The sequence below is a fragment of the Sphaeramia orbicularis genome, unplaced genomic scaffold (genome assembly GCF_902148855.1).
Source record: "Sphaeramia orbicularis unplaced genomic scaffold, fSphaOr1.1, whole genome shotgun sequence".
Lineage (NCBI taxonomy): Eukaryota > Metazoa > Chordata > Actinopteri > Kurtiformes > Apogonidae > Sphaeramia > Sphaeramia orbicularis.
In genome coordinates, this window is record NW_021941585.1 from 254,007 (window position 1) to 267,881 (window position 13,875).

The 13,875-nt window shown below is 41.2% G+C and overlaps 2 protein-coding genes across 2 annotated transcripts in view; one reads left to right on the forward strand and one right to left on the reverse strand.

Moving 5' to 3' along the window:
• Positions 1–7,430, reverse strand: part of LOC115416275 (GRAM domain-containing protein 2B-like) — a 29,087-nt gene extending 21,657 nt beyond the window's left edge. The window contains exon 1 of the mRNA XM_030130019.1: positions 7,333–7,430. Within this exon, the coding sequence (XP_029985879.1) occupies positions 7,333–7,430 (98 nt within the window). The remainder of the gene's footprint in view (positions 1–7,332) is intronic.
• Positions 7,431–11,126: 3,696 nt separating this feature from the next.
• znf608 (zinc finger protein 608) overlaps positions 11,127–13,875 on the forward strand; it is a gene marked incomplete at its 3' end in the record, with an annotated part of 71,389 nt that continues 68,640 nt past the window's right edge. The window contains exon 1 of the mRNA XM_030130020.1: positions 11,127–11,358. Coding sequence (XP_029985880.1) covers positions 11,127–11,358 — 232 coding nt within the window. The remainder of the gene's footprint in view (positions 11,359–13,875) is intronic.

The window sequence follows — 13,875 nt, forward strand, 5'->3', positions numbered from 1 at the left end:
AAACACACTTTAACCCTCCGCTGTCCAGGTGAGTATATTAAACACACTTTAACCCTCCGCTGTCCAGGTGAGTATATTAAACACACTTTAACCCTCTGGTGTCCAGGTGAGTATATTAAACACACTTTAACCCTCTGGTGTCCAGGTGAGTATATTAAACACACTTTAACTCTCTGCTGTCCAGGTGAGTATATTAAACACACTTTAACCCTCTGGTGTCCAGGTGAGTATATTAAACACACTTTAACTCTCTGCTGTCCAGGTGAGTATATTAAACACACTTTAACTCTCTGCTGTCCAGGTGAGTATATTAAACACACTTTAACCCTCTGCTGTCCAGGTGAGTATATTAAACACACTTTAACTCTCTGCTGTCCAGGTGAGTATATTAAACACACTTTAACCCTCTGGTGTCCAGGTGAGTATATTAAACACACTTTAACTCTCTGCTGTCCAGGTGAGTATATTAAACACACTTTAACCCTCTGGTGTCCAGGTGAGTATATTAAACACACTTTAACTCTCTGCTGTCCAGGTGAGTATATTAAACACACTTTAACCCTCTGGTGTCCAGGTGAGTATATTAAACACACTTTAACTCTCTGCTGTCCAGGTGAGTATATTAAACACACTTTAACTCTCTGCTGTCCAGGTGAGTATATTAAACACACTTTAACCCTGTCAGTCCAGTGTCCCCCCTCTCTCTGCTCAGTCTCAGTTGGTCTCTTTTCTTCTTCCGTCTGTCTCGTCCTCCTCTTCTCGTCCTCCTTGTCGTCGTCATGTGATCATTCAGGTGAATCCCAGAGTTAGTCCCACCTGCAGACCCCGTTTATACTAATTTGCATATTTAAATGTGGGCGTGGAGTGGGAGGAGTCAGGTAGTCCAAGGCCTGCGCTCAGTTCCAGCTGATTGGATGAATAAAGGCGGTGTGTTTGGGTTCAGGCGCACGCTCACTGTTACTCATCTGCATTTTTTTGTGCGTACGGACTTTTCTGGGTTTAAGTGGACACCAGGTTTATGTATGAAATCCACACACGTCTGTGAACATGAGGGCCCAGGTCTGGGTGGAATGTTCCAGATGTTCTGAGTGTAGTCCTGGTCTGGGTGGAATGTTCCAGATGTTCTGAGTGTAGTCCTGGTCTGGGTGGAATGTTCCAGATGTTCTGAGTGTAGTCCTGGTCTGGGTGGAATGTTCCAGATGTTCTGAGTGTAGTCCTGGTCTGGGTGGAATGTTCCAGATGTTCTGAGTGTAGTCCTGGTCTGGGTGGAATGTTCCAGATGTTCTGAGTGTAGTCCTGGTCTGGGTGGAATGTTCCAGATGTTCTGGGTGTAGTCCTGGTCTGGGTGGAATGTTCCAGATGTTCTGGGTGTAGTCCTGGTCTGGGTGGAATGTTCCAGATGTTCTGAGTGTAGTCTTGGTCTGGGTGGAATGTTCCAGATGTTCTGGGTGTAGTCCTGGTCTGGGTGGAGCAGATGTGGGTCTAAACCTGCAGGTTCTGCTCACATGGTTGGTTCTGCTGGTTCCACAGACACTTTGGACCTGAATACTGACCACACCCCCGACGGTCCATGTCCTCTGTAGTCTGGAGACCGTATCCATGGTAACAGAGGTTCTGGTGGGTCCGTCCTCAGGTCTTCTTGGTCTTCTTTTGGACCTGATGGAGCTTTAACCTGTGTTTGTGGATGTGACGGTGGTTCATGGACAGATGAACAGGTCCAGGACCCGACAACTGGGACTGAGGTTCCACTGATCTGATGAACACCAGACTGTACTGCAACTGCTGCAACTGCAACTACTGCAACTACTACAACTACTGCAACTACAACTACTGCAACTACTACAACTGCTGCAACTGCAACTACTGCAACTGCTGCAACTGCAACTACAGCTACTGCAACTGCAACTACTGCAACTGCTGCAAGTACTGCAACTACTACAACTACTACAACTGCAACTACTACAACTACTGCAACTACCACAACTACTGCAACTACAACTACTGCAGCTACTACAACTACTGCAACTACTACAACTGCAACTACTACAACTGCAACTACTGCAACTGCAACTACTACAACTACAACTACTGCAACTATTACAACTACTGCAACTACTACAACTGCAACTACTACAACTACTGCAACTACTACAACTACTGCAACTACTGCAACTACTACAACTACTGCAACTACAACTACTGCAACTGCTGCAACTGCAACTACTACAACTACTGCAACTACAACTACTGCAACTGCTGCAACTGCAACTACTACAACTACTGCAACTACAACTACTGCAACTACAACTACTGCAACTGCTGCAACTGCAACTACTACAACTACTGCAACTACAACTACTGCAACTGCAACTACTACAACTACTGCAACTACTACAACTGCAACTACTACAACTACTGCAACTACTGCAACTACAACAGCTACTGCAGCTGCTACAACTCTAAACCAGAAGTGACCCTGTTCGGTCCACCAAATTCCTCCATTTCCATCAGAAACAGCCTCGGTCCTCTGTCCTCAGAAGCCCCGCCCACTGCCACAGATCTTGGCTCTTATTGGACTCAGCCCTCAGGTTCCAAACACACGTTAATAAAGTTGTCCAGTCCTGTTTCTACATCTGTCAACCATTTGTAAAAGCCGACCACATGTCCCAGTCTGACCTGGGAACAGTCATCCACTCATTCAGATTCACCAGACTCCATAACTGTCACTCACTTCTGTCCGGCATTAACCAAAACTCATTGTCCCGCCCCCAGCTGGTCCAGAAGGCAGCAGCTGGCCTTGTGACTGGTTGAAACAGATGACATCACACCCGCCTACCTGGCCTCCCTGCAGCGGCTCCCTGTGGGTTTACAGCTGAGTGGAACGTGTGACTGATGGCTGTTAAAGCCTGAATGGGACTGGACCCCACATATTTAGAGATGCTAGTTTGACTACGAGCCAGTCCGCAGCCTTAGCTCCTCTGGTGGGGGGGGTGGGGGGGTGGGGGCAGAGGGCCCGGAGCCTTTTCCATCAGGACCCCCCCACTCCTGAACGGCCTGCCCCAGGACATAAGGCTGAGGAATCAGTGACGTCTTCTAAATCACTTGTTAAAACACACGTTTGTAGACTGGCCTGTATGTGATGTCTGTCCCTTCTAAGTTTTAATTTAAATTTTAATTGTTTGAATTTGAATCTTATCCTGTTTAATTTTTAATTTATATTCTCATACATGATGTTGTTTTATGTCACTCCTTCAGTTTTTCCACTGATTTAACAGCATGGTGGTAGGTTCTCCCTGCCCTCTTTACTCTGGTTCTGTTCTTTTGCTCAGTGTCATGTCTGTGTTTGCAGTTCACATCTGTCTGTTCTGTTTGTGTCTTCACCTGTGTCTGCTCTTCTGCTGTGGTGTCCTCTGCTGTGACTGACAAAGCACTCTGGAAACTTCATTTTTAAAGGCACTACAGAAATGAAGCTATTATTATTATGATTATTATGATTATTATGATTATTATGATTATTATTATTATTATGATTATTATTATTATGATTATTATGATTATTATTATTATTATGATTATTATTATTATTATGATTATTATTATTATTATTATTATTATGATTATTATTATTATTATTATGATTATTATGATTATTGTTATGATTATTATGATGATGATGATGATGATTATTATTATTATTATTATTATTATTATTATTACTTCAACAATACAATATGAACAAACCTGAACAAATATGAAGAAAAACTATTGATCCAATAATCTGTGACTAAAGGCTTTGTGCCAGGAGTTCAGGTCCTCCTCCTCCTCCTCCTCCTTTATCTCCTCTTTCTCCTCCTCCTCCTTTAACCCCCCCATCCCTCTGTCCACTCACTGGTAGTCTCTGTCCTCCGTCTTGGTTCTTCTGTTCTTCTTTCTGTCCTCATGTGCTGTGTTCTGGTTCATGTTCTGTTCTGTCATCGTTACTGTCCATCTGTCTGTCCTCCTCTGCTCCTTCTGTCCTCCTGTCTGTCTGTCCTCCTCTGCTCCTCCTGTCCTGTCGTCTGCTCCTCCTCCTCCTTCACCTGGTTGGAGGCGTGTCTGCTGGGCCTCCTGGTGTCACATGTCACAGCCAATCAGAGGACAGGACAGGGCACCGTGCGTGTGTGTGTGTGTGTGTGTGTGTGCGCGCGCACTTTAACCTTTGACCTCTGAACCTTCACTTCTCCTGTTCCTTCATGTTCCGCTGTTCTCCCTGTTGTTGTTGTTGTTGTTGTGTTGTCCTCTGTTGTGTTCCATCACGTGCACTCCGTCCGTGCACTCTCATGCTGAGGTGTTCAATGTCAGTGGGAACTTCCCACGCTGCCCTTTGTGGCTCCGTTTACACAGAAACAAAACCTGGACTTTCTTCTGCTTTTTCTGCGGAAACAGGTTCATCAGCATCAGCTGGAACCAAAACACCAACAGAACTAGAACCAAAACCTGATGGAACCAGAACCAGAACCCTCCAAAACACCAACAGAACCAGAACTCCCCAAAACTTGATGGAACCAGAACTCTCCAAAACCTGAACCAGAGCCCCCCAAAACCAGAACCCTCCAAAACCTGAACCAGAACCAGAACCCTCCAAAACCTGAACCAGAACCCTCCAAAACCTGGTGGAACCTGTTCTAAGAGAAAGAATCAAGTCCTAAACAGCTAAAATGTCCTTCAGGGGTCAAATGAGTGTCCATTTGTGTCCAGAACAGTTGTCCTGCAGTCACAGAAGTGTGTGTAAATAATGTTAATCCATTAGTGCACAGACTACTGATATTCTCTGACAGTGGAAGCTCTATTTTCATAAATATTGGATTTGGAATAGCACGTGGATGTGAAAACTTTTGCTGGTGGACGGACGTGACATTACCCATGATGCTCTGGTCAGTCCCAGTACTTTATTAGGAATAAACTTCTAGACTTCCTATTGCTAATTGTGCTCTTCTTCATAAATGTTGGTATTGTGGATCTAAAACAATCCCAGCTGACACAAAAACACTAAATGTGTCAGTGGACGGATGTGACATGGTTGTTGTGGATCCCATCATACTGATGCTCTGCAGCCATGTCAGCGTTTACACTAATGATCCCTGTGCAAAAACTAGGAGCACTATTATTTATTGGATAGTTTAGCATCAGACTAAAGAGGAAAGAACAATCTAGAATTGTTCTTTGTGTCTAAAAATGCTTCTTATTGTAAAAGTGTTGATGTAAACAGTGCTGTGTGCCATTCTTCATGTATGTGTTGGTGGAACAGAAGCAGGATGGATCAGCACCATACTCCAGATTGAACCTGTACAAATAAAACATGTGATATGGAGGAGAGAATCTGGGAAGAAAAACTGGGGAATCCAAAAGAAGAGAAGATTTGTTTTTCAGCTCAGTTCAGTTCAAATAGAACTTGTCCATTTATGACATGAAAATATAGCATTAATTGTGCTGAAATGGTTCATTTTGGAGCTGAAAACATAGTTCATATGAGCATCAACATGTTGAACAGAACTGAAATCCTGTCCATTTGAACAACTGTCATTTACCAACACAAAGTTCCTTTGGATTCACTGAGACTGATTTAATATGAACACAGACACAGAAGAGCTGTGAGCACATGTGAGCCGTAAAATATTGAGCTACATCCCATAATGTTCTGACAGTACAGTGGTGTTCAGATTTCCCCCCTGTTCAGAACCTGTGGTCCAGCCTGGACAGAACCCAGACCTCCTGTTCTACTGACCTAGATCCAGTCTCGGTCTGTTTTCTTTGGGCTGATGATGACATGGTTGTGTGTTGACATGTGTAAACAGACCTTTGAAACACAAACAGAAACTGCACCAACCATAAAAAAACCTCGTATGTCCACATCTGTCTGACAGAAACCTGCACAGACCTGGACCTCAAAGACCACCTGAGTCTGTTTAATCTGGTTCTGTTGGAGTCTGTGGGAATGTCAAGTCCAGATCTGGGAGTTTTTGCTTCTAGTCTGATCTGATATTTTTTCTGGTTAGTTTTATTGGTACTGACCTGATACCGATCTGTGCAGTACACAGATAATCCACCAGGGGAGCAGTTCATTCCTCAGAGGCCTTTAGTGACACTACAAGACTGACACTAATGAGGAAGAACTGGGAGCATGTAGAAACCATTTAGAAACCACAAACTAAAAACTGTACAATGAACTAAAAAAAACACACTAAAGGGTTGGAACTGTTTTAACCCCAGTGGGATGGATTTAGTGGACGGATCAGAATTTAAAACAATCAGACAAAAATGAACAACTGTTGAATTCAGACCAAAAACAAACTGTAAAACTAGAAAAGCACAGACCCCCACCAAGGCAGATCTGCCCCCCCCCCCCCCCCCATCACCACCACAATTTAATCATTTCTTCCTTGTGTCAGTATCAACATTTCCTGAAAATGTCATGAAAATTCATCCATAACTTTTTGAGTCATCTTGCAAACAAACAAACAAACAAACAAACAAACAAACCTTGGCAAAAACATAACCTCTTTGGCAGAGGTAATAACCTCACCTTTAATAACAGGAAGTATAAGTGTGTTTATATATATATATATATATATATATATATGTATATATATATGCTCACCTGGACACCAGAGGGTTAATATGGTGGCCAAGAAGTGCAAAAAACATTTACATTTCAAAAAACACATTAAGAAATTAAAAAAAAATAGCACATATGAAAATGTACTGTTGCTTTTCCTGTTAACTGAACACTTATTATTTCACTGGAAAATAAATGTACCTTCCTGTGATGAACACAGTTAGTGTTAGTTAGCACACTGTTAGCTGCTTAGCGCTTACTTCTCCCGCCTCTCCTCTGTTTTGATTGGTTTCTTGATTGGACCAATCACAACAGTTTGTGCTCTCACTTCTGTTGTTTACGAAGTTCTGTTTCCGTTAAGAGCTGCCTTTTGTTAATTTGTTTCGGGAGTTGTATTTGTGTTTTGTCACTTGTAAATTTGTCTTTGTTTAATAGTTTATGAAGTTTGTTTCCTGAAATGTAACGTTGCTTTCACATTTGCGAAATGTGTTTTATGAAATGTAGCTTTGTTTTCAAAATGTGAAAGTGTTTTCTAAATGCTGTTTTGTTTTTGAATTTGTTGATGTGTTTTATGAAAGGTAAGTGTGTTTGGCCCTTGTTGGCCTCCGTAGTTAACCCAGACATACAGTAGCTCCAGTGTTAGACTTTTCTGCACATATGTGGGTGTCATCTGCATATGTCCACCTCCTGTTTCTGTGTTTTTGGACTGGGGTTGGCAGGTTTTGGGTGGTTCTTACCGGTGACGTCCTGCTGCGTTGGACGGACCACAGGACGGTTTGGACGAGGTGCTTCTCCTCTGGAAGTGGAAGAGGTCGTCAGTGCCGTAGATCTCCATCCTTCATTCTGTTTCTGCCTGAACTCAGACCCAACGCTTGAACCCCAGTGACAGCGACGAACTGAGGGGGTTGGACCGTTTACCGCAAATGTCCACCGAGGACCAGGTCTGGACACACCTCCTGCTGCTCCTCCTGCTCCTCCTCCTGCTGCTCCTCCTGCTCCTCCTCCTCCCCAGTTGGATCAGTGACACTGGGTTTATGTTCAGTTAAGGATTTCTTTGCTGAAAAAGTCACTTTTTCTTTTCTTCTTTTTTTTTGGTCACAGTAGTTTTAGTTTTAGTTTTTTTTTTTCTAAATCAGTTCAGTTGTTTTTTGACACTTGGCTGAACTCCAAAAAGCAGTTCCACAGTCAAAAAAAAAGAAAAGAAAAGAAAAGGCAACAAAATGAACAAAAACAGACAAAGTGATCAATAAAATGAACAAAAATGAAAAATAAACCAACTACATAATAAGTAACATGAACAAAATAAGACACAAACTGAATGAAATTGAAGAAAAAATGATAAAAAGCAAAATGTAGAAAAACAAAATGAGTAACTGAAGGAACAAAAATGAGAAAAATATTTACAAATATAAATAACAGGAAAAAAATACACAAAAAATTTTACTACAATTAAAAAAATCAAAAAAAAAAAAAAAAAATCAAATAACCAACAAGTATTTAAATTTGGTCCCAGTAGTTTTGGGTTCTTTTTTCTAAATCAATTCAGTTGCTTTTTGACACCTGGTTGAACTCCAAAAAGCAGTTCCATGGTCAAAAAAACAAACAAACAAAAAAAAAGATAAAAATATGCAACAAAATGAAAAAAAAAAAAAAAAAGCGGCCAAAGTGATCAATAAAATGAACAAAAATTAAAAATAAACCAACTATGTAATAAGTGATAACATGAACAAAATAAGACACGAACTGAACTAACTTGAAGAAAAAAAAATAAAAAAAACAAAGTGTAGAAAAAAAAACCAAAATGGGCAACTAAAGGAACAAAAATGAGTAAAATATTTACAAAATAATAAATAACCAAAAAAAAAAAAATGCACAAAAAATTTAATACAATTAAAAACAAAACAAAAAAAGTCAAATAAGCAACAACTATTTAAATTTGGGCCCAGTTGTTTTAGTTTTTGGCTTTTTTTTTTTTTTTTAATGAATCAGTTCAGCTACTTTTTTTAAAAAATGTTTTAATTGTGAAGCAGGTGCAAGTCAATATACGTCTGTCACCGCAGACAACAAATTAAAATGACACTATTTATTCAGTTTTCTCTGTTTCTGAAATAATAACCCTCAACTTTAATCTGAGCTTTAATGAACATCGACATGATCAGTGAAATAAAAGTAGGAAAATACAGGATTTACACTGAAAAACACAAAAAACTGAGAATAATATGATAATAAATGGAGATAAATCACTTAAAAAAAAAAAAGTCAAATGTAGAGGAAAAACAAACCCATTTTGTCAGTATCAGTAAAGTGGGACTGGGTGTTTAAGGGTGAAGGTCCAGGTGAGTGGTGGTCCTGGACCCTGGGCCTCCGCTGACCCACATCTCTTATCAGTCCGTCTGGTCAGTGATTGACAGGCTTCAGCCTTTTGGCTTTGGGCTGAAAATATCTGTAATATTTGACAGAAATCCTCTGAGGATTTGAGCTGAATATGGACCAACAGATGAGCAGAATCCGTCCAGTATTAGGTGATTATTAGACAGAATATACAGGAATAATTAACAAGCATCTGAGATCAGCTTTAATCTGATGAAAGCAGGACTGGTGGACTCATATTAGTCCAGGTTCCACATTCACAACCAGAAAAAGAATAACATCAGAATATATAAAATAATGTCAAATACAAATGTGTGTCTATGGTTTTAATGTCATAAAAAACATTAAAGTATGAAAATATTTCCATTTACAAACTATCCTTTAACAAAAAAGATGTGAGTAACCTGAAAAAAAAGAAATTTAGTTTAAAAAAAGTGCAGTTTTAACAGTATTATACAATTTATCTTAATATGAACTCAACGTACAGATGATCTATGAATGCACCAAACATTTAATAACAGGCAGAATAGTAGTACAGTTAGACCGCATGTTCAGGCTTTTCACATTTTACTGTTCAACAATAGTTTGTAAATGGAAATGTTTTCAAAGTTTAATGCTTTTTTTTCACATTAAATCAACAAGATAGTTTGTAGTTGTCATTATTTTTAAATTATGATGTTAATACTTTACTTTAGATCATGGACTGGATCGGACCCTTTGGTGGACTGGATCGGACCCTTTGGTGGACTGGATCGGACCCTTTGGTGGACTGGATCGGACCCTTTGGTGGACTAGATTGGACCCTTTGGTGGACTAGATTGGGCCTTTTTGGGGGCCGGTCTTGGCCCTGGACTAAAGTACATTTGTGGTGATGGAACAGCTGAGCTCGTAGGACTTGGTATTCCAGTCCCTGATGGATCAGCACTTGGTGATGAGTGGGGTGGGGGTCAAAGCTTCACTGGGGTCTTCAGGTGGGCACCCTGCTTCACTGGTGTTTCGTTGATAGGCCCACTACATCTCCACAGGGCTCAACGGTGACACTGAGTGTCCCTGGTGCCCCCCCCTCTGCTTGTACCCCTGGTGGTCCCTCTGCAGCCCAGATGGGCTCCTCCTTCTTCATCCAAAACCAGCTGCTGCTGCGCTCGGGGGCTTCCAACAGTGATCTGAAGGTTTGATGAAGGGCCTGTCCTCACACTCCCATCCCCTGCAGAAGTTTGGTTGTGGATCCGGTGACAAAGCCTCTGCGTCCGACCTCCACAGGAAGCGCATGGGCACGCCGGCCACGTTCTTCTGCCTCTGCTGTGGTGTCGGAGTATTTCAGGCGTTTGCGTTCGTATGCCTCACTGACCGCAGCCTCCCATGGTACAGTCAGTTCTACGATGAACTTCTGTGATGTTGACCATGAGACCAGGTCTGGTCTGAGATTAGTTGTAATAATCTCAGGTGGACAGACGAGCTTCTGGTCTGGATCAGCCTGCATTGTCCGATCCTGGGCATTGGCCAGGAGGGTGGTTTCCACTCCAGCAGCTGTTGTAGCTCAGAGTTGTCCTGCTCTTATGAACAGGATGGTGTTCAGATGTCCAGGCACTGGAGGAGGAAGGGCACTGTTAGTTCTTCTTCTTCCTTCCAGGATGATCGCCAGTTGTCGTAGGACCTGGTTGTGTCTCCAGGTGGACCGGCCTTGGGACAAACTGGTTTTGCATCCGGTGAGAATGTGCCTGAGTGTTGCAGGGGTTTTGCAGAGAGCACATGATGGATCCTCTCCTGTCCACTGGTGGAGGTTCTTGGGTGAAGGAAGCACATGGTAGGTGGCTCCGGCTTCCTTCCATCTCCCACAGATCCCTCCACATGAGCTTATGATGCTCCAGGTTTTCCCAGCTAGTCCACTGGCCCTGTTTGGACTGTGAGACCACCTCTTCCTGCTGTCGAACCTCAGCCACCACCAGCGTCCTCCTCTGGGGAGCTGTGTCCTGGTGCCATGTGGGTCGGCTTGTTCCAAGTCCAGACCCACTTGTTCCGTGCTGCTCCTGCCCTACAGTGTCTCCATGTCTGGGTTGGCCTGCTGAATGGCCTCTGATGGGATCGATATGGGGGCAGCTGCTGGGATCGTGTGGTCCTGGGACTCGTTCAGGGTCATGTTCACCCTCACTCTGACACATGTATGTTCCTCTGTGAGGCTACAGACGGGCAGTTCCAGGGCCCCGTGCCCGTACAAGCTGATATTGCTGAGGAAACGGGGAAGACCAAGCCTCTTGATGATGTAAGAGCTGACTGCTCTGTCCAGCTCCTCAACTTTGGTCATGAGGATCTACGGCCACATCGGGCGGGGCAGCGGTCCAAAGCGCAGGCCCCACAGTTTCAGCTTGTCAGGAGGCAGGGTCTTATCTACACAGGTAAGACCTTTGATGGGTTCTCCCCTCAGCTGATCACTGTGGTCTGGGTCTTGGAGGCTGTCGTTGAACCAGCGCCTGAAGCTCTTCATGGGCAGCTGTGACACCAAAGGACTGGGGTATGAACCAGTGTAAGTACAAACTGACCCTCATGTGTTCTATGAAAACAGCTGAATCTGCACAACACAAATCAGTGAGTTGTAATCTTTATTTCCGCCACTAGATGTCACCAACAGAACAAACCAAACCTACACAGACTTTGATGGGTGGAGATTTTCCCTCCATGTTCATATTATGACTCCGCCCCCTGAAGGGGGGGGGGGGGGTAAGGAGTATTGTTTTAGGTTCGGTTTGTTTGTTTGTTTGTTTACTTTAGCAGCAAAACTATTGGTTGGTTTATAGATCAGCACTGACCCAGAATAGATGTGATTACATTTTGGGAAAAGTAGGTCAAAGTTCAATTTTTTTATGAATTAAAACAAACAAAAAGTTCCCATTTACGTCTATGGTCCAGATTTCACACGTCTATAAAAACATCAGTTTTGTTTCGATTTCCTGCAGACTTGTCACATATATGTAGACAGCTGATATGACCTCAGCACACACAGACATGATGACATCATCAGCTGGATCCATGACACAATAAGATACATGTGGGGGGCGGGGCTTGTGCCTGGAACCATTGGTTTCATGTGTTTTTCTTTTGTCCAATCATATTTTAGATTTATTTCACAGTGACACAAATGTTCATTGCATTAAAACGAAAGAGAAAAATGATCAAATATGGCGAATAGAACTTTACGTATTATTATCTTAGTACGTTAGAGAAGTGATTTATTCCTTGAATTAACAGAAAATGTGACTTATATCATGATCTGGTGTGAAAATGTACATGCAGGTCAGTATGACAATATACAAAAAACCAACAATAACTACCTAATGTTACATAAATAAATAAATGTGTTTTACTGTTCCGTCTGTGCAAATGTAAAATCCTGCAATAGGATAAAATGAAACTGAAGGAGATGAAACCAGTTGTACCAGTAAAACCAGGACCACAGCGCCCTCCTGTGACCTGTGACTGTAAATACAATCCAACATTAGAATCCCACAACTGGAACATGTGACAGTCACATGATCTCCAAACATTTGGATCATTATTGTCAGTTTGATGTTTAAAATGTAGGTTTTTAACTGGATCCTACGACGGTGTATAAGGCCCACGTAAGAAAATAAAAACACTATGAGAATAAAGACGTAATATTATGAGAATAAAGACAATTATGAAAAGAGTTGTAATATTTGAAGAATAAAGCCATAATATGAGAATCAAGTTGTAGTTTAAAAAAAAAAAATCATCACTTAATAAAAAAAATTTGTCATGTTTCGTGTGTGGCCAAATACTGAGCCTATTAGCCCCGCCTACTGACGACTAATGCTAATTAGCATTAGTCGTCTGGTCTGAGAGAAGTGAAAGTTGCTGCTTCGCTTGTTGCGTTTGTTGTAACTGGAAACTGTCATCAACAAGGATTAACGCTTACGATTTATAAATCGTAACTTCTATTGTACTATTGCAAATTTATTTTCAAACAATCATTATTATGACTTTAATCTTGTAAAAGTACGAGATTATTTTCATTATGAGTTTTTTTAAATGATGGCTTCATTCTCATATTATGGATTTATTCTCAAAATATTACGACTCTATTTGTGTTCGACTTTATTCTCATAAAATTACAGGTTTTATCTCAATATTTAACGACTTTATTCTCGTAGTGACATGTTTTTATTTTCTTTTTTTCCTAAAACGCTGTCGTAGGATCGACTCAGTGATCAAAGAGTTTTTTCTGTTTTCATTGTTTTATTTGATCAGGTTCAGTTTAGTTTCATGTTTCAGCCTCATTGATCGATTTCTTCCATTTGAATATTGATTTAGTATAAACCATCGCTTTAAAAACCTGTAACAAAGACATATTACAGACAGTTACATTTACAAACTATCCTTTAAAAATGAGAATAATGTGAACAAATGCACTGTTTTCCATGAAGTTAGAACTAAATGTGTTCTGTCTTCTTATGAAATGATTGTGATTTATTTTTTTATCTAGTGTAAGTGTGATCATTACATCTGGTCTAAGGTGATTCAGTAGGAATAAATAAAGATAAATCAGTGTAATTTTACCAATATTCTGTTTGTGTTGTTTTGTGTATTTGTAGATCCATTGTATCTACATTATAATAAACATGTTTAAGTGATAAACAGAGGCTGAATATTAGTAAAATTACACTGATTTTGCTTCAGAAAATTCATGTTGTTCATGTTATTTACATTTTGAAAGGATTGTTTGTAGACAGGAACATTTTCATCGTGTAATTTTACTTTTTTCACTGTAAAACACAGGTGTCAAACATGTGTCCTGGGGCCCAAATCAGGGCCACCAAAGGGTCCAGTCCGGCCCTGGGGATGAATGTGTGAAATGCAAAATTACACTGAAGATCTGCTCAGTCCTTTTAGTTCAG